This window comes from Salvelinus alpinus, chromosome 10 (assembly GCF_045679555.1).
Source record: "Salvelinus alpinus chromosome 10, SLU_Salpinus.1, whole genome shotgun sequence".
NCBI lineage: Eukaryota > Metazoa > Chordata > Actinopteri > Salmoniformes > Salmonidae > Salvelinus > Salvelinus alpinus.
This window is the reverse complement of record NC_092095.1, coordinates 61426595-61448459: the sequence shown is the minus strand read 5'-3', so window position 1 is coordinate 61448459 and position 21865 is coordinate 61426595. Positions and strand designations below refer to the sequence as shown.

General features: G+C 41.9%; 1 protein-coding gene and 1 long non-coding RNA gene across 6 annotated transcripts in view; one reads left to right on the top strand and one right to left on the bottom strand.

Moving 5' to 3' along the window:
* The window catches only part of LOC139532520 (interleukin-1 receptor accessory protein-like 1), a 377293-nt gene that overhangs the window by 137803 nt on the left and 217625 nt on the right, over positions 1-21865 (top strand). For all 5 annotated transcript variants that reach the window (XM_071330263.1, XM_071330267.1, XM_071330264.1 and 2 more), the window contains exons 4-5: positions 5433-5619; positions 6731-6884. In XM_071330263.1, the coding sequence (XP_071186364.1) occupies positions 5433-5619; positions 6731-6884 (341 nt within the window). The remainder of the gene's footprint in view (positions 1-5432; positions 5620-6730; positions 6885-21865) is intronic.
* Positions 9185-9711, bottom strand: LOC139531380 (uncharacterized). Its single transcript, XR_011666353.1, has 2 exons — positions 9553-9711; positions 9185-9351 (listed from the first exon to the last, which is right to left on the bottom strand). It is a non-coding gene; the product is annotated as an uncharacterized lncRNA (long non-coding RNA).

The following is a 21865-nucleotide window of genomic DNA, read 5'->3' as shown; positions in this document are numbered from 1 at the left end:
TGTATAACCAGTCACAAAATGAAGGTGTGGTGACTAAAGTAGATCATTGAGGTGCTGTATAACCAGTCACAAAATGAAGGTGTGGTGACTAAAGTAGGTAATTGAGGTGCTGTATAACCAGTCACAAAATGAAGGTGTGGTGACTAAAGTAGATAATTGAGGTGCTGTATAACCAGTCACAAAATGAAGGTGTGGTGACTAAAGTAGGTAATTGAGGTGCTGTATAACCAGTCACAAAATGAAGGTGTGGTGACTAAAGTAGATAATTGAGGTGCTGTATAACCAGTCACAAAATGAAGGTGTGGTGACTAAAGTAGTTAATTGAGGGGCTGTATAACCAGTCACAAAATGAAGGTGTGGTGACTAAAGTAGATAATTGAGGTGCTGTACAACCAGTCACAAAATGAAGGTGTGGTGACTAAAGTAGTTAATTGAGGGGCTGTATAACCAGTCACAAAATGAAGGTGTGGTGACTAAAGTAGTTAATTGAGGGGCTGTATAACCAGTCTCATACTGAAGGTGTGGTGACTAAAGTAGGTAATTGAGGTGCTGTACAACCAGTCACAAAATGAAGGTGTGGTGACTAAAGTAGATCATTGAGGGGCTGTATAACCAGTCACATAATGAAGGTGTGGTGACTAAAGTAGTTAATTGAGGGGCTGTATAACCAGTCTCATACTGAAGGTGTGGTGACTAAAGTAGTTAATTGAGGGGCTGTATAACCAGTCTCATACTGAAGGTGTGGTGACTAAAGTAGTTAATTGAGGGGCTGTATAACCAGTCACAAAATGTTTATGATGCATCAGAGTTCCATCTTATCCTCTTTCCCCTACATGGATAACAGATCCTGCATGGAGAGAAAAACAGGGCTGTGTGTGTGTGTGTGTGTGTGCGTGTGCGTGCGTGTGTGTGTGTGTGTGTGTGTGTGTGTGTGTGTGTGTGTGTGTGTGCGTGTGTGTGTGTGTGCGTGCATGCGTGTGTGTGTGTGCACGTGCGTGTGTGTGCGCGTGCGTGCGTGTGTGTGTGTGCGTGCGTGCGTGCGTTCGTGTGTGTTTGGGGGAGAGACATTTAATGACTGCAAAAACACCAGCAAATCAGCTCCAAGTGATTTTAATTTTGGAAATGTATTCCAAAGTATTCCAATGCATAGCAGAGAGATATATGTGTTCGTATACAAATGTAAGCAAGGTTTGGAATGATTATGTTTTAGTCAAATATTATATCTGTTTGTGCTTCTTGCGGTCAATTTGCAGTCTACAAATGATTTGTAATTATGTTCTGGCCCCCTGACCATCCGCTCAAGAAAAGGTCGTCCCACGGCTGAATCTAGTTGATGATCCCTGGCAGAGAAGACCAACATGTGTCTCTCTCCACAGTCATTTATGGAGACGTGAAATCCGCAAGCGGCTGAGTAGCTCAACATTTTGGGCCTTCTCTCCAGAGACAGAGGCTAAGTGGAGGCCTGTTGGCCCAAAGTGAGGTTTGGGGAGTGGGCAGTTAATCACCTGGCCTCGTGTGCTGACAGATGAGTTATGGAGCAGGCCACAGGTAGGGCCTCAGTCCTCCCACCACTCCTCACCGCCTCCCACCGCAGCACGCCACGCCAACCTGACCTTCGCTTGGGTCATAAATAATGCACTGACCATAAAAGACTGATTATGGGTAATCTGTATCCCTGGTCTGTCTGGCCACTGGGTGCAGGTTGTCATCAGTGCTGATTTGGCAGCTGCTGGCTGGCTGGTTGTTTGCCGAGCTCTGGACTGAGCTGGACTAGCATGCCTCATGGTGGAGCCTGATGTACCAGCAAGGTCCAGCTAAAGGTCATGTCCCGCTGTCCATGGCACTGGTTTCACCAGTGTGTGAGATTTTGATGTATAGTCCAGTCTAATATAAGCAGATGTGTTAAGGGTTGAAAGGAGTTTGACAATTGTCCAAGTTATCTTTTTATTGAGTGACGGGGATTTATTGTAAACATTTGTGACAATGTTGATACATTATTATTACTTTAAGGTATACCTCTAATGAGAATCAACAAGTGTCCAATTTCCTGCTCTATTAAAGTAGAACTTGCAGATCTTTTAATTAAGAATTCAGTAATGAATTAATCCCACAGGTACCTTGCGATCTGAGGAGAATGGTTTCACATTAATTCTACAGCTTGGAGCTATAATATCACAGGGAACAGATACTGAGTTAAAGTAGAGGGAATTATGTTCCATCTTTCTCTTCAACCAAAACAAGGGAGATGATGTCATAAATGAGGTTAGGAGAGAATAATTAAGAATGGATGTAATGATTTTACCAAGTTGGTTTTGCCAAGATGGGCCCTTGGTATCTGATTGCAATTACAATAATGTGTGATTAATAATTTATCAAGCTCCTGAAATAATGACCTTGTCCTAAAAATTATGAATTGTTTTTGACATGAGAGCAAGCAAGAGTGGGGAATAGTTTATCCACAATGGTACTGTTTTACATCACACCCCAAATAGGTATTTTTGACATGTTTGTAAAAAGTGGCTGTACTATACTGATCCAACAATCATTATTTTAATAAGGTCAGGTAGTCAGTTCATCGTTGACCTACCATCCATTACTCCTACCCTGGATTTGACTAGATGAGATACAGCTTTTGTCAGATTTGACTTTTTGTAGTAGGTCAGGAGAACTTAAGTAGCAGGTTAAGGGAATTTACATAGCAGGTTAGGAGAATTAGGTTACGTTTAGGTAAAGGGTTATCTAAAACGCCCCAAAAACTAATTTTGCCGTCAATATCACAAAAAAATGTATCCCTTCTAGCCATGACCTCCTTCCCTGTCGCATATTGCAACAACCATTTCTATTATGGAAACAAATCCTCCATTTGCCCTCCGGCTCTCTGTGTGCAAACTGTCAGCCAAGGTGTTCTCCACTTTAATATGAACTGCATGGTATCTGTCTGTCATTGCCTTGACATTGCACAGCAGCCTCTCGTCAGACATGCTGTCATTAATATTGTGGTATTACCTTGGTATAACCAATATATCCAAAAGTATACTCAGCTGAATACTTTAGTATGCACTATGCCAGTGTTTCCCAACTCCGGTCCTCAAGGACCCAGTACAGTACATGTTTTTGTTGTGGCCCTCGACAAGCACACCTGTTTCTACTTGTCAACTAATCATCAAGCCCTTGACAAGTTGAACCAGGTGTTTTTGTCCGGGTCTACAACAAAAATGTGTGCTGTTGGGGGAACTGGAGGACCGGAGTTGGGAACCACTGCAGTATACAGAAGCCTATACTTCCTGTCTAGTAGACATTTAGTTATGAGTATACAGTAATTGATGTACAGTGGACTGAAAGCGGTGTGTTTGTCCTGGCCACATTGTTCATGAATATACAGTATAGATAGTGCTACTGACTGATAACAAAGCGGTACTGTTCTCCATCCTCCTGGCTCTCTTGCTTAAAAGGCAGTGTGACGGATGTGAACCGTTGGAAAGACATCGTAGGACAAAGTGTTGGCCCGGGCCATCGATCACTCAACAGCCAGGCTGACACTATTCTCTCTCTCTCTCCCACCGGGTGAGTTTATCAGCACTGCCCAGAATATTTAACAGGGGGAGCGGACCCGGGGGATCTCATTTGCACAGGTGTCCATCTGGTGCAAGTTGTCTGGGATAATCTCCACATCATGTCGCATTTGCATCCTCCGCTTCATAAAATGGGCAGACTTAATCGGACAGACCGCGGTGCCCAGTAGAGGGTGTGTCTGACTATGGACCGACCGGGCCTTTGCTTACTGCTTGCTAATCTGCGAGGCTGCGCTAATGCCGTGGCAATTATAGAAGGATTCCACTTGTTTATAATTGGTTGTTGGTTCAGCCTCAAATCTGTGTTACCAGCTTGCGCCCCTGAAATTACCCAATGAGGTTTTCCTAAATGTTGTCATTTGTTGAAATCTGTAGACCAGAAGGATTTGATATTATGGGCCAATTGATACAGTGCTTACCCTCTTGAAGAACTAGGCTACACAGCTACTGATGATAGTCGTGAGTGGAGACAATCTTATTAGCTATAGATGCAGAGACGGATCAAAGGTCACACTGATTGAGCTCATTGATCACATTAGACTGGCTTTTCCCTCCGACATTGTATTGAATTCCCTGCACACTCAATACCTCTGTCCATTGATTCCAAAAATCCATGGATCCTTGCCTAAGAATCACTCATCTGGAGTCAAAGGCCAAACATGAACCTGTTTACCTAGCCATAGAAAACCTCAACCAGGTGTGATGACTGATGTATTACTATGGCTGTGGAAGGGGATACTGCAACCGACTCAAACTCCCTGCTCATTCATGTGAGCATGCTACTGGAGTTCCTGCTGGTGTGGGCCAATTGTTGTTGAACAGTTGTACAGATTCAACACAGAGTGATTATTAGACTGAGCACAGTGAAATTGTACCACACAGTATGGGGCCATAGTGTTGTACATGACTGGGTTGCCAGACCTGGCATTTACATTATACCCTCACAGCTTTCTGAACTATATACTATGCATTACAGTCACAGTTGTAGTCCTCTGAGCTGATAGGCTTTTCTCTATCAGGTCTGACCAGTTACAAAATATCAATTCTGGCAAGTAATTTTCTGCTAGCTTGCGCTGTATCTGCATAACGCGTCGAAACAAAAGGCTCAGTCAATCTTCACTGCTGTTGACTTTCAGAACTGCCGTTCTGCATTAGCCCTCGTCTCCCTTCCACCTCCGTTTTCACCACTTTTCTTTTGTCGTTGCCATCGATCATTTTGTGATAGCCAGGTTCATCTCTCGAGCATCATTTACATTCCTCCTGGATGGGTGAGAAAACACAATGCAGCTCTGTATGAACGGACAACCAGCTCTGTATGAACGGACAATGAACGGCTGAGTGGAGGTGAAGAGATGATTTTTCACGTTGACGAGAGAGTAAAATGTCAAACTTTCCCATATTCTCCCCCCGAACCAGATGGCTCACTGTATCTGAGTGTCAATGGTTTAGATCAAACAAGTAGGGCTGACTCTAAAAGCTTAATGAGTTAAGAATGTTTTGATCCGTTAGAAAAGTATCTGCATTTACTTTCCAAATGTATACTGGACCAAAATATAAACGATTTTTACTGAGTTGCAGTATATATAAGGAAATCAGTCAATTGAAATACATTCATTTGGCCCTAATCTATGGATTTCCCATGACTAGGCAGGGGCACAGCCATACGCCCACCCACTGGGGAGCCAGGCCCAGCCAAGCAGAATTACTTTTTCCCCACAAAAGGGCTTTATTACAGTTTATTACAGTTTCATCAAATGTATACTGTATCAATACCTGTCAACATATAGTGATAGTGGCGTGAGAGAACAATGTTGTGCAAAAATGATTAAACTTATTGATTTGTTCACTTGTGTTTTGCAGGAATTCCACATATTGTATGAAAGTGTCCATGTCACTGACAGTGGCGGAGAACGACACAGACCTCTGCTACAACTCCAAAATGAGGTACTTCGAGAAGGCAGAGTTAAGCAAAAGTAATGATATCACCTGTCCGGACATTGAGGATTATGTACAGCCGGGGAAGGAGCCAGAGATAGTATGGTACAAGGTAAGAGTCCACTATAACATTATGTCTGTAATTTATTTCAGATTGAATGCTATAGAGGCAGTTTCAAGGATACAAATTAAGGCAGTTCTCCACTGAGCCTGCTTTTTGGCCCAGGATTAGGCCTAGTATGTGTCTGGGAAACCGCTGCTATGCGTCATTTACCAAATGTGATACTTATATTTATCAGCATATAATCAAAACTGTATGAAAAAATTAGAGATTACATTTTTTAAATTTTTTATATTATTATTTTAGTCTAAGCATACTTGTATGTATTGTCTAGCAGCCTATGTGCTTGCTAGATGACAGTAGGTCGATTTATCCACCCATAACTCACAGCCACTCTGCAGAGCACCCCCTGAGATGTCATTTGTTTTTCATGAGACTCAAACCGTCTGGAGGGGGTCCTCAGAGTCAGAAGTCTGGCTATCTGAGTCGACCAGTGGCCCTCACTGGCCCCGGCCGCCTGCCCACAGTGTAACAGCAGACTGACGGAGTAGCCGACAGAGGCTAGGGGCCAATTCATCAAAACTATATGAATGTCGGATTAGATGGCCAGAGTGCTTCTTCAGTTTCCCAGTGAATCAAATTAAAACATGGATAATGACTGTGGCCCTAGAATATTCTAGTTATTTGCTCTGTCTCTGGAAGCGGAGCTGATTGAATTCTGGGAGACCCGCGAGCGCAGGTGGAACCAACCCACGGTATTCCAGTTTTCCTGCTGTGGGTGAATGAGTTTGTGTGGCACAAGTTCCTTTTTCCAAGGGCCTCGTTCCTCCTCTGGGTTTATTCCCACCAAAATGAACTGCTTCAACCCCATACATTGTTCTTCTAGTGGGAACTTAGTGATATAATGTTGTATAATAGATCACTCGTCTTGCCAAAAACAGGAACTCATTACAACAACACTAAATACAAGATGAGAAAGCATTTGTGATCAAAGAGATGTTTGAAGTTTGGAATGGTTCGATGCATTTCGTCAGGCGTCCATTTCTTCTACATGTCTACATTGTATGTTGTAAAAAGTGTAATCTAAGTCCAACTGTATACTGCTTTTCTGTTTCTCCGTGTTGTTTTACATTCATGTGCCTTCTCTCTATTTGAATCGAAGGAATGCAAGCCAAAGCAGTGGAGACAAAGCATTGTAAGGAGAAGAGATACTCTCTCTATCCGGGAGGTGCGTGAAGATGACATTGGAAATTACACGTGTGAACTACAGTTTGGCAGCTTCGTGGTGAGAAGAACTACAGAACTATCTGTTACAGGTAGGAAACATTCCTCTGCAGGTCACATGTGCTCCATGCTGGGCCATTGGGGATAACTTGCATTGTGTTTTTATTGGCATTGATGAATGTTCATGTTGTTTTGTCTGTCAGCGAGGCAGAGTTCATTCTTTGTGGGAGAGCGAATTTAATAATCATTGCTATTGTGCAGCTGTGTCGTGTTCGTCGTCTATTTTGGGGATGGCCACAATAGTTGTTTGCATATGAGCTACAGATCTTCTGCTTGGCTGAAATGAAGAATACGTTTTGATTTTTTTTTAAACACAGATATATGAGGTGTACATTCAGGGAGAAAATGTTGATGGGATTATGTTGCTGCAGACATCTCATTAGAAATATGTCAGAATGCTGACATTTATCCATAGTTGTTATATATATACATGGTAATGGTAAATCTCTTACTACCTGTTGTTGTGTTGTCACTACCAAACACAGCTGTTCTGCTAAGACAGTAGTTGTGAACTTTGTTGTCAGGGTTGTGGTTTCAATACCTCTGTGCTGGTAGCTGGCGCTCTTAATTGCTAAGTAGTAGAATTTGCACAGAGCCACTTCATCACTTTTTCTTAACTAAGACTGTTGAAATATTAAAGCTTGAACTGAACGTTCCTTATCTTTAGAGGGAGGGGTGTGACAGAATAGAGATCGCTTGCCGCCGCCGCCGCCACCGCTAACGTTGATGTGCAGTAACAACTTGGACAGTCTTGATGGAAAACCTATAGTACAGGTGCATTCAATCAATGACACAATGATTACAAAAAGATCTACTCTACTCAGTCTTGCCCTCATGGCTGAACCCTGAAGAGAAAACACCAGGGAAAACCACTGTAGCAAGTTATATTAAGAGCTGTTACATGTCAATGCATCACACCAATCGTCCATAGTGGTCTCGAGGTCAAGCAAACTATTTGCAGTTTACGGCTATCTGATTACAGTTTATTATCCCCTAAAGAGACAAAGGCAGACTCCATAGAAGACCAATTTCACTCATCAATCATGTTCCCTGCTGCCTCAGACGGTCCTCATCCTCTGGGACGATTCCCTTCCCCTCACAAAGAGACGCATTTAGCATTTTTGGTTGAGGGATAGTTCACTCGAAATACAAAATGACACATTGGTTTCCTTTCCCTGTAAGCAGTCTATGGACAAGGTATGACAGCAATCCATGAGTTGGTTGAGTTTCTCTGGCACATCCACATGCTAACGTTTTAACCTGATGCAGCGAAAAATTATAATAACGGTCCCATGACTTGAATGGCATTTGTGCCACGAATGCTAAAACATTAGCATGTGGAAAGGGAAACTAAACCAAAGCATGGATTGCTGTCATACCTTGTCAATAGACTGCTTACACGGTACGGAAACCAATTTCTAATTTAGTAATTTGGGAGAACTATCTCTTTAAGCGAGAAAACGTCCTGCTTTTGTGTTTGCAAATTTTTCATCCGACTGAAATCAGGAGAGAATCTGAGGTCTCTCTCTCTCTCTCTCTCTCTCTCTCTCTCTCTCTCTCTCTCTCTCTCTCTCTCTCTCTCTCGCTCTCTCTCGCTCTCTCTCGCTCTCTCTCGCTCTCTCGCTCTCTCTCTCGCGGATAATGATTACACGCTTCCGCCCACATATAGAGGGCAGAGGAAAGAACATGGGCCACCTACACACATCATGTACGGTACATGTACATAGACATGCATACATAAATTACTTCCTGTAATAAAGACAAACACTGAGAGTACAAAACATTCCATGACATAGACTGACCAGGTGAATCCAGGTGAAAGCTATGATCCCTTATTGATGTCACTTGTTATATCCACTTCAATCAGTGTAGATGAAGCAGAGGAGACAGGGTGAAGAAGGATTTTTAAGCCTTGAGAGAATTGAGACATGGATTGTGTCTGTGTGCCATTCAGAGGGTCAATGGGCAAGACAAAAGATTTAAGTGCCTTTGAACGGGGTATGGTAGTAGGTGCCAGGCGCACCAGTTTGAGTGTGTCAAGAACTGCAACACTGCTGGGTTTTTCAGTCTCAACAGTTTCCCCGTGTGTATCAAGAATGGTCCCCCACCCAAAGGACATCCAGCCAACTTGACACAACCATGGGAAGCGTTGTCAACATGGGCCAGCATCCCTGTGGAGCGCTTTCGACACCTTGTAGAGTCCGTGCCCTGATGAATTGAGGCAACTCAATATTAGGAAGCTGTTTCTAATGTTTTATCCACTGTGTGTATGTGCTGTAGCTAACACAGTCCTTTGAGTAAAATGACCTTTAAATGACACATAGGACATTAGTTTAGACACATACATCCGTTAGACCTTTAATTTCAATAATAGAACATTGAATGACAACAAGCCCATTGGCTATTTCATAAAAGACCAGTCTCGTTGTAGTTATGTTGGACCCGGTGTGATCTGGAGGAAGTGGTACATTGTGTGACGTTCATCTAGTGCCCATGTGTCTGCAAAACAATCAGATTATCCTGATTTAATATGCAGCTATAATCATAACAATGCTTTCCTCCACTATTCTGTACAGTACGTCTCACAGTATCCTACAGGGAAGCCACAATCCTGGTCCATACATTGTATAATGTTGTATAGTCTGTATCAATACATTACAGAACAATCAAATCAATTCAAATGTATTTATATTGCCTTACATCAGCTGATATCTCAGAGTGCTGTACAGAAACCCAGCCTTGTTATGTAGTTGTTGCGTGACTGGTGTAAATGGAGATATCTTCTGTTATGACTATTATGACTCAAAGGCTGCATCTGTTCCTCCTTCCTGGCATGGCCAGGTGGTTTGTGTACTGTACCTGGTAAAAGAAAGGGAAATTAATTGATACATTACATAAAACAGTCACATCAAATGTTTTTGAACTTGTCTTCAGCCATAGTGATCATGTTTTTAATGATTCACCCTCATATGATGGTGTCAGACAGACTGTGAGATGTCATATTGGTCCATTATAATGGCGCCGAAGGAGACGGCTGACGTTTTACAATCCCGGAACCAATTGTGCCATTATGTATGTTTTTCACGTTATTTGTAACGTATTTTGAACATAATGTTTCTGCCATAATGTTTCTGCCACCGTGTCTTATGACCGAAAAGAGCTTCTTTGTCACGATCGTCGTATGGTGGAAGAGAGGAGGACCAAGGTGCAGCGTGATATAAATACATTCTTCTATTTATTATAACGTAACGAAGAATACTTAAACAGACTTACAAAACAACAAACGAACGTGAAGCTATACTACGACAAGTGCAGACACAGGCAACTTACGTAATGACATATACATAGACAATAACCCACGAAATACCCAGTGAATATGGCTGCCTAAATATGGTTCCCAATCAGAGACAATGATCAACAGCTGCCTCTAATTGAGAACCAATCTAGGCAGCCATAGACATACAAACACCTAGACCAGACACTGCCCCATAAACATACAAAACCCCTAGACTATATAAAACACATACATCCCCCATGTCACACCCTGACCTAACTAAAATAATAAAGAAAACAAAGATAACTAAGGCCAGGGCGTGACATTCTTGATATCAGGGCAGCGACTACTCCCGTACTGGAGGAATCCTTCTTCTTCAACGAGTCGGACGGGAAGGATTTACTCCAGACACCAGACAAGGCCCTCATCCCAATCATTCGCAGGAGGAAAAGACGGAGATAATCGATAACAAAATGGACGAACTACGAGCACGTATATCCTACCAACGGGACATTAAAAACTGTAATATCATATGTTTCACCGAGTCGTGGCTGAACGACGACATGATTAACATTCAGCTGGCAGGTTTTAAGCTTTTTCGGCAGGATAGAACAGCGGCCTCTGGTAAGACAAGGGGCGACAGGCCTATGTATATTTGTAAACAACAGCTGGTGCACGAAATATTAGGAAGTCTCAAGGTTTTATATCTCATGAGTATCTCATGATAAGCTGTAGACCACAATATTTACCAAGAGAGTTTACATCTATATTTTTCGTAGCTGTCTATATACCACCGCAAACCGTTGCTGGCACTAAGACCACACTCACTGAGCTGTATACGGTCTTAAGCAAACAGGAAAACGCTCTTCCAGAGGCGGCACTCCTAGTGGCCGGGGACTTTAATGCAGGGAAACTCATATCCGTTCTACCTTATCTCTACCAGCATGTTAAATGTGCAACCAGAGGGAAAAAACTCTAGACCACCTTTACTCTACACACAGAGATGTGTACAAGGCTCTCCCTCACCCTCCATTTGGCAAATATGACCATAATAATATCCTCCTGAATCCTGCTAAAAAGCAAAAACAAAAGCAGGAAGCACCAGTGACTCGGTCAGTAAGAAAGTGGTCAGATGAAGCAGATTCTAAGCTACAGGACTGTTTTGCTAGCACAGACTGGAATATGTTCCGGGTTTCTTCTGATGCCATTGAGGAGTACATCACATCAGTCACTGGCTTCATCAATAAGTGCATCGATGGCGTCATCCAAACAGTGACCGTACGTACATACCCCAACTAGAAACCATGGATTACAGGCAACATCCGCACTGAGCTAAAGGGTAGAGCTGCCGCTTTCAAGGAGCAGGACTCTAATCCGGAAGCTTATAAGAAATCCTGCTATACCCTCTGACAAACCATCAAACAGGCAAAGCGTCAATATAGGACTAACTTTGAATTGTACTACACCGGCCCCGACGCTCGTCGGATGTGGCAGGGCTTGCAAACTATTACAGACTACAAAGGGAAGCACAGCCGCGAGCTGCCCAGTGACACGAACCTACCAGATGACCTAAATTACTTCTATGCTCACTTCAAGGCAAGTAACACTGAGACATGCATGAGAGCACAAGCTGTTCCGGACAACTGTGTGATCACACTCTTCTTAGCCGATGTGAGTAAGACCTTTAAACAGTTCAACATTCACAAGGCCGCAGGGCCAGATGGATTAACAGGATGTGTACTCCGTGTACTCACATCAACACCATTATCCCAGAAACCCTAGACCCACTCCAATTTGCATAACGCCCCAACAGATCCACAGATCTCTATTGAACTCAACACTGCCCTTTCCCACCTGGACAAAAGGACCTATGTGAGAATGCTATTCATTGACTACAGCTCATCATTCAACACAATAGTGCCCTCAAAGCTCATCACTAAGCTAAGGACCCTGGGGCTAAACACCTTCCTCTGCAACTGGATCCTGGACTTCCTGACGGGCCATCCCCGGTTGGTAAGGGTAGGGAACGACACATCCGCCACTTTAATCCTCAACACAGGGGCCCCTCATGGGTGCGTGCTCAGTCCCCTTCTGTACTTGCTGTTCGCTCATGACTGCATGGCCAGGCACGACTCCAACACCATCATCAAGTCAGCGCAATACACAAGGGGTGGAACAGTGGCAAAGGTACCCACAGGACAAACAGAATAATATTAGTCTGAGGAGAGATTAAATAGCATTAATACAACAAAAATAATTCTAAACACACCTTTAGTTTACAAAGTTAAACAGATGTATTTTTCCTTCATAATAACAGTGGTAGGCCTGATCACCGACAACGACGAGACAGCCTATAGGGAGGAGGTCAGAGACCTGGCCGTATGGTGCCAGGACAACAACGTCTCGCTCAACGTGATCAAGACTAAGGAGATGATTGTGGACTACAGGAAAATGAGAACCGAGCACGTCCCCAATCTCATCGACAGGGCTGTAGTGGAACAGGTTGAGAGCCTCAAGTTCCTTGGTGTCCACATCACCAACAAACTACCATGGTCCAAACACACTAAGACAGTGTCGGGGTTGGTTTCTTGTTCCTTGTCAATCATTTTCTTATTGGTGAAATCAGCAATCAAACAATATCTTTAAGTAAATCAATCATTAATTTATTAATGCAATTGCAGACAGAAGTTGACAACGGGAACATAGCATGTATGTTTCAGAGTAAGTTCTGCACCCCACCTAAGGGCACAGCTTATTTTATACATGTGATCACTCCCTAGTGGTATGATCAGCTACGTCAATGTATGTGTGTATCAATAAGCTGAGGTTACCTTATAAGGCAACCTAGTACAGTAGGTTCTCTGAATTTCTTAGAATTGTCCACTGTCTCACAAGATAAAAATATCAAAACCAGACAGTGGTTACTTCTCTTTATCTAGTTTCAGTCTGACTCAGACCTAGGCTGCAAGCACACTCTCACAACAGCCAGGGCTTAACCACAAAGACTAATATAGATAGCTTGTGCAACGTATAGTGGCAGAGTTTTTAGACACATAGCAACAGTATCTTATTATAGGGCCTGCAGCAAAACATATGAATCTTAAGGTCCCCTTAATCAATAATGGGGTGGGTCTTTGGGACCCACCCCCTACAACAGTCGTGAAGCGCGCACGACAAAACCTATTCCCCTCAGGAGACTGAAAAGATTTGGCATGGGTCCTCAGATCCTCAAAAGGTTCTACAGCTGCACCATCGAGAGCAACCTGACTGGTTGCATCACTGCCTGGTATGGCAACTGCTCGGCTTCAGACCGCAAGGCACTACAGAGGGTAGTCCGTACGGCCCAGTTTCCTGCCATCCAGGACCTCTATACCAGGCGGTGTCAGAGTAAGGCCATGAAAATTGTCAAAGAATCCACCCTAGTCATAGACTGTTCTCTCTGCTACCGCACGGCAAGCTGTACCGAAGCGCCAAGTCTAGAGCCAAAAGGCTTCTTAACAGCTTCTACCCCCAAGCCATAAGACTCCTGAACAGCTAATCAAAATGCTACCCAGACCCCTCTTTTACGCTGCTGCTACTCTCTGTTTATTATCCATGCATAGTCACTTTAACTCTACCTACATGTACATATTACCTCAATTACCTCGACTAACTGGTGCCCCTGCACATTGACTCTGTACCTGTACCCCCTGTATATAGCCTTGCTTGTTATTTTGCTGCTGCTGTTGAATTATTTTCAATTTTTTACTTAATACTTATTTTAAAAAAAATCTTAACTTATTAAAGCATTGTTGGTTAAGGGCTTGTAAGTAAGCATTTCACTGTAAGGTGAAACATTTCACTGTAAGGTGAAACATTTCACTGTAAGGTGAAGCATTTCACTGTAAGGGTAAACATTTCACTGTAAGGTGAAACATTTCACTGTAAGGTGAAACACCTGTTGTATTCGGCACATGTGACAAATAAAATGTGATTTGATTTGAGATGAGTCTAATATCTACAGTATCGATATTTATAGGCCTATATCTTGTATAATGTACTTCTAATACAAGGATCTCAATAATTCTGTGTGTAAATGTAATTCCTTTCATTTCTGTAGAGTACTAGCCATTCCTCTGGGTCTACTATGATCAGACTACTGCAGTCCATCTCTTCTCTCCTCCCCAATCTTTGACCCTGTCTCTGTATCAATGGTCAACTGGCCTGTTATAGCAGGAGAAGAGTATGAAAGATCACGCTCTATTGGACTGTCTTGAGGACCTCTTTAAACATAGTGATGTCTTCAGCCATTGGTGGAACTATTAAAAATAGACATTATTCCTAAATGAAATTTTATGATTGTTTTACAAGGTATGCCGTTTGATCCGGTGGATTGAAAACCGCACAATAAAGGGTGGATAATGAACCGCCTACTCAATTGGCTGTTATAGTGTCTTCTTGTGCTGCACAGAGGGAAACGAATGGTCTGCATGTTTAGCTAATGACTAGGGACCGATGGCAGTGGTGATCTTGCTTTTTATTTTCTAATAAAGCACAATAAAGTGATGCTAATACTAGGCCTACCGTTGACAAGGGAAAAGGCTATCCACTTAAGTAGAGAATGACAATACTCCAAATGCCTCCAGGTTCAAAGAAACAGGCTAGTAGAAATCCGAGTTTATAATGCCTATCTCCTCCCTCGGATGTTCCAACTGATTTAACAGCTGAGTGCCCAATCAGTTCCTTCAATGAAAAACGTGTACTCCTAGGTCCAGAGATAGCACCATATCTAAATAACCTTATCCTATCCTACAGACTCCTGCATCATTTCATTAGACATACAATACCTCCACAAGGATTTACAACAGCAAGTAAAAACAGGAATTTGTGGATCTATAGCTCTGGAACTCTGCTGTATGGTTCCATTCCACTGGCTGTTCTCTCAGTGGGTGCATCCCAAATGTCACCCTATTCCCTATGAAGTGCACTACTTTTGACCAGGGCCCATAGGGCACACATTTGGGATGCAGACAAGCGACTAGGCTCTGCTGAATGGGCAGCCATTACAGAACAGAGGTCTCTCCTCTTGTCTTGGCTCTGTGAAGTTGACTCATTAGCATATGAAGTAGGGTGATTAATAAGGGCCGTTCTAATTGATAGAGTATAATTAGACTGTCCAAAGCAGCACGGGGAAAAGGAACCTGAAGAATTTGGCTGCAGGAGAAATGATGTCTCTTTGTGAGAACATGTTTGATATGTTAGTACTTTTCTCCCTTATTTAAAGGTGGTAGATAAGTGCTAGTCATTGGGGCTTTCTCTTTCTCTGTACTTCTCCATTAGAACTCTTCATTTGGGAGATTATTCGCAAAGATGGACCGCTTATTACTTTGAAGTACCCCACACTACCATACGTTTTAAGGGAAAGTTAAGGATTGACAATAGCCGAGAAGCAAAAGAAATGTGTGTGTGTGTGTGTGTGTGTGTGTGTGTGTGTGTGTGTGTGTGTGTGTGTGTGTGTGTGTGTGTGTGTGTGTGTGTGTGTGTGTGTGTGTGTGTGTGTGTGTGTGTGTGTGTGTGTGTGTGTGTGTGTGTGTGTGTGTGTGTGTGTGTGTGTGTGTGTGTGTGTGTGTGTGTGTAGGTGTGTAGGTGTGTGTGTGTAGGTGTGTGTAGGTGTGTGTGCACTAATGGCATTTTCTAAGTGTGAATACACTTTGCAAGTCAGAGGGTAGATCAAGGCTGGTATTATCTCTAAAGCCAGAATGATCCTGTTTTATTATCTAACACTTTTAATCCAGTCGATCAGAGAGACACTGGATCATCAGAGCTACAATAGATGTGATGTAGCAATACCATTACATCACATCTTCAGAACAAGCAGAAGAAAAGTGCCATGGGCCTGTCATGTCAAATAATGTCCCCCGGCCAAATAGTGTCCCCCTCTACGTCACAATGGGATTCGATAAACTATTAGCGTCCGTTGCTATATCAATGGTGTGATGACCTAATGATTATAATTTTGGAGATCATTACAGCCTAAATTACGTTATTTCTATCATCGCTTTGCAAACAAGGCTGATTGTCCGGGGGACTATTGGCATGACAGGCCCTAAACTGTTCCTCCTCACAGAACGGATCGGATCAGAACAGAATAGCACAGAACAGCACACAGCTCAGCGGAGCTTTCATCACCTGTCACTTATCTTCCCGTCGTCCTGGCAACAGAGTAACCGAATCTGCCATTTGACTGGGCTGAATTAGTATGCTTTTTTTCTGTGATATTCCATGTAATGAGGTGGAGGGAGAAGGATAAGGGTAGGTGGGTGAAGTAAGGGGAGGGAATGGAATTATGGTGAGATAGAGGGGAGGAAAGGAGTAGACTTGTCTTAAGCACTCAGCTTCAAGTGCACTGCTTCTCAGAGGAAGATAGGGTTCTTACCTGTGATGGATGGCCATGTGATCAATTACAGTGATTTGTCATGTGCAGCCAGCACTCATTTTCATAAAGGCATTACTGGACTGTATGTGACAGAGGGGAAATGGACCCGTGGCTCGCTGCCTCAAACATCTCCTTGATTGGTTTACGCTGACATGCTGCGAATGGAACCTTGCCCTGAGAGGACCTTCAATCTCTCTATATATTGTAGACCCCTACTTTTTCCTCTAGAAGATCTCTCCTCTCCTCTCTTCACCTTTGGATTTATTTTCAGCATATTTTAGAACAAATTGCCGTACTTTGTGTAACCTCACTCCATGTTTTCAAGCATGCACTCCTTTTCAGTTGACACGGTTAGCCCTGTCCATTCATCACTAGCTACTGCTTTCACTACAGACAGAATGGCTCAATATATCAGTTCATATTTACCATTCACTACAGACAGAATGGCTTACTAAGTCAGTTCATATTTACAATTCACTACAGACAGAATGGACTACAGACAGAATAACTCACTATATCAGTTAAGATGTAACATTCACTACAGACAGAATGGACTACAGACAGAATAACTCACTATATCAGTTAAGATGTAACATTCACTACAGACAGAATGGACTACAGACAGAATAACTCACTATATCAGCTAAGATTTAACATTCACTACAGACAGAATGGACTACAGACAGAATAACTCACTATATCAGCTAAGATTTAACATTCACTACAGACAGAATGGACTACAGACAGAATAACTCACTATATCAGCTAAGATTTAACATTCACTACAGACAGAATGGACTACAGACAGAATAACTCACTATATCAGCTAAGATTTAACATTCACTACAGACAGAATGGACTACAGACAGAATAACTCACTATATCAGTTAAGATTTAACATTCACTACAGACAGAATGGACTACAGACAGAATAACTCACTATATCAGTTAAGATGTAACATTCACTACAGACAGAATGGACTACAGACAGAATAACTCACTATATCAGCTAAGATGTAACATTCACTACAGACAGAATGGACTACAGACAGAATAACTCACTATATCAGTTAAGATTTAACATTCACTACAGACAGAATGGACTACAGACAGAATAACTCACTATATCAGCTAAGATTTAACATTCACTACAGACAGAATGGACTACAGACAGAATAACTCACTATATCAGTTAAGATGTAACATTCACTACAGACAGAATGGACTACAGACAGAATAACTCACTATATCAGCTAAGATTTAACATTCACTACAGACAGAATGGACTACAGACAGAATAACTCACTATATCAGTTAAGATGTAACATTCACTACAGACAGAATGGACTACAGACAGAATAACTCACTATATCAGCTAAGATTTAACATTCCCTACAGACAGAATGGACTACAGACAGAATAACTCACTATATCAGTTAAGATGTAACATTCACTACAGACAGAATGGACTACAGACAGAATAACTCACTATATCAGCTAAGATTTAACATTCACTACAGACAGAATGGACTACAGACAGAATAACTCACTATATCAGTTAAGATGTAAAATTCACTACAGACAGAATGGACTACAGACAGAATAACTCACTATATCAGTTAAGATGTAACATTCACTACAGACAGAATGGACTACAGACAGAATAACTCACTATATTAGCTAAGATTTAACATTCACTACAGACAGAATGGACTACAGACAGAATAACTCACTATATCAGTTAAGATGTAACATTCACTACAGACAGAATGGACTACAGACAGAATAACTCACTATATCAGTTAAGATTTAACATTCACTACAGACAGAATGGACTACAGACAGAATAACTCACTATATCAGTTAAGATGTAACATTCACTACAGACAGAATGGACTACAGACAGAATAACTCACTATATCAGTTAAGATGTAACATTCACTACAGACAGAATGGACTACAGACAGAATAACTCACTATATCAGTTAAGATGTAACATTCACTACAGACAGAATGGACTACAGACAGAATAACTCACTATATCAGTTAAGATTTAACATTCACTACAGACAGAATGGACTACAGACAGAATAACTCACTATATCAGTTAAGATTTAACATTCACTACAGACAGAATGGACTACAGACAGAATAACTCACTATATCAGTTAAGATGTAACATTCACTACAGACAGAATGGACTACAGACAGAATAACTCACTATATCAGCTAAGATTTAACATTCACTACAGACAGAATGGACTACAGACAGAATAACTCACTATATCAGTTAAGATGTAACATTCACTACAGACAGAATGGACTACAGACAGAATAACTCACTATATCAGTTAAGATGTAACATTCACTACAGACAGAATGGACTACAGACAGAATAACTCACTATATCAGTTAAGATTTAACATTCACTACAGACAGAATGGACTACAGACAGAATAACTCACTATATCAGTTCAGATGTAACATTCACTACAGACAGAATGGACTACAGACAGAATAACTCACTATATCAGTTAAGATGTAACATTCACTACAGACAGAATGGACTACAGACAGAATAACTCACTATATCAGTTAAGATGTAACATTCAATCATTTAAAAAGTGTTTCCTCATCCCCGTGGCTATGACGAGGATAGTTATCCTTCCCCCAAACACACACACACACACACACACACACACACACACACACACACACACACACACACACACACACACACACACACACACACACACACACACACACACACACACACACACACACACACACACACACACACACACACACACACACACACACAGTCCTGATGGTGTTTTACCAGTCTGCTAGTGTAACTGTACCCCACCTATCATCAGCAGCACAGCAAGTCCACAGCCCCGCTTTGATCAAACTAACACATACATTAGCTATGTGGCGGACAGGCGATACTTCAATAACATGCAACTCTTCTGTTCAATGGAAATCTTGTCAGTTTGGAGCACGGTGTAAAAACCCAGGAGAGGCCTATGTCATATCTCAGTAATATGTAACCATATCATATGTGACATATATGACTCACATGTCAGATCAGGTGACGTATAACTGCAATGGTTAAATGTCACTATTATTTTAACATATTTTAATGAGACATGTTTGTACTAGAGAATGTCTTCAAGCTAGCTTCCGAAGCTGATTTTCTTTTATATATATATATATATATATGTACCATTAGCTGTTCCTATATGGTGATGAGGTGGAACACTGTTTTAAATAAATTAGCCTCTATCTCCCGGGGGGCGACGCTGCATCTAGATGTAAAGGACATGGTCGACACTGGGAGAGATGTCTAATACACCAGCCCTCTCTCTCACTGCTAAGTATCTGGACTCTAATGTACAGTATAGAGTTTTATATAGATATCATTAGCCAAGCATGGCAAAATTATTTGGTTTTAATGTCTCACTCCTTAATGACATATAGTCACACAGCCAATCAGAATCTATGTAGAGAATCTGGGTCGCGTCTGAAATGGCACCCTTTTCCCTATTTATACAACGGGTGGGTCTAATCGGGTGGGTCTAATCCTGGATGCTGATTGTTTAAAACCGCATTCCAGCTGGTGTCTATTCCACAAGTTACCACAGGCTAAAGCTATGACGTTGAAATGCCTATTTACTCTGTTCCATATCACTGCGCAATCCACTATCTCATCAGCCCAGCCAGTCAATTTATAAACATGATCTCCACTATAAAAAGCATCTAGACATTATCCCCCATTTCTTTTAGACTAACACTTGGTTTTCAACAGCGAAGATTTGTATAAACCTTGCTGTCTGTCTCTCAGACGTTTGCAAAAAAAGAATAAATCTCCAGCTAAATCTCGATCTCCAGCTGTCCCATTGCAATGAACGTGTCGGGCGTCAGGACGAGACAGACAGACAGCTTTTCTCAGCCAGAAATCATGAATCAGCTGGCATCATTTTTATGAATATATACTACGAAATGTCAATAGAAAAAAAGGAATGCAGCTAGTTTGCAGTCTTTCCAGCTTCAGTTTGAAGTGATTGTGTTAGCTGTGTTGTTGGCTAGCTCCTCTGAACAAAAGTGTCCTGATGAGAGCACATTTTCTATGCCAGGCGAAATTGCACATCATTAGCTCATTTTTATGAATGTATCCAAATAAATGTCACCAGAAAACAGCTTAAACAAATGCAAATGCAGCTACTTTGCTGTTATTCTGGCTTCACTATTTGACGTGACTTTAAGTTAGCCGTAGTTGGCTAGCTAGCAAGCAAGGGATAAGAATGTTGCCAGCAAGTATGGCAATGGAACATTTAGAATGAATGACTGGGTAGGGCTGGGCGATAAATCAATATCAATAATTATTGAGGTAATTACATCCCTCAATAACGATATAAAATGTTTAGATTCATTTTCGATAATGTCGATATAGAAAAATGAGGTACAGCAGTCCATTTCACCTCTGTGAAGCAGCAGGAACGTACGGAGAAGTGACAATATGCACGTGGCGAGGTATACGCCCACAAAAAAACACTTAGCACCTCGAGTGATGGAGTTGCCACTATTAACCACGAATAATGAGTGATGTAGGCAAAAACAGTGGCAGGGATAGCCATGGAGAAGGAGCAGCTTCCAACGAAGAAATTATTGATAAAAAGGGTTAAACTGTTTCAGTAATTTGGAAGTGGTTTGGCTTTTTGAAGTCCGACAAAGAGCAGAGCAATGTTCGGTGCAAATTGTGCCGTAGACAGGTGGCTACGTAGTCTGGTAATACGACAAACCTCTTTCAACATCTGAAGCAAAATCACTCTTTGGAACTTGCAGGAAGTTTGAGTTTGCGCCACGGTATTGATAAATTCCCCTCAAGCACCAGCCAATCTAGGAATGTTTGCCCGAAGCAGTCAACACTGACAGCGTTTATGCCCTACAAGCAAACATCGAAAAGACAAAGACATCACAAATGCTATTAAGCATTGCATTGCTAAGGCAATGCTACCAATTAGCACAGTCGAAAAAGGAAAGTATCAAGAGGCTTATCAATTGAATTGACCCCAATTGACCCCTGGCCGCAAACATGGAACCATGTTCCTTCAAGTATAATTGTATGTGTAGCTCACATAATAAATAAAAAAATATAACCTTTATTTAACTAGGCAAGTCAGTTAAGAACAACTTCTTATTTTCAATGACGGCCTATCGGGGAACACTGCCTTGTTCAGGGGTAGAACGACAGAATTTTACCTTGTCAGCTCGGTGATTCGATCTAGCAACCTTTCGGTTACTGGCCCAACACTCTAACCATG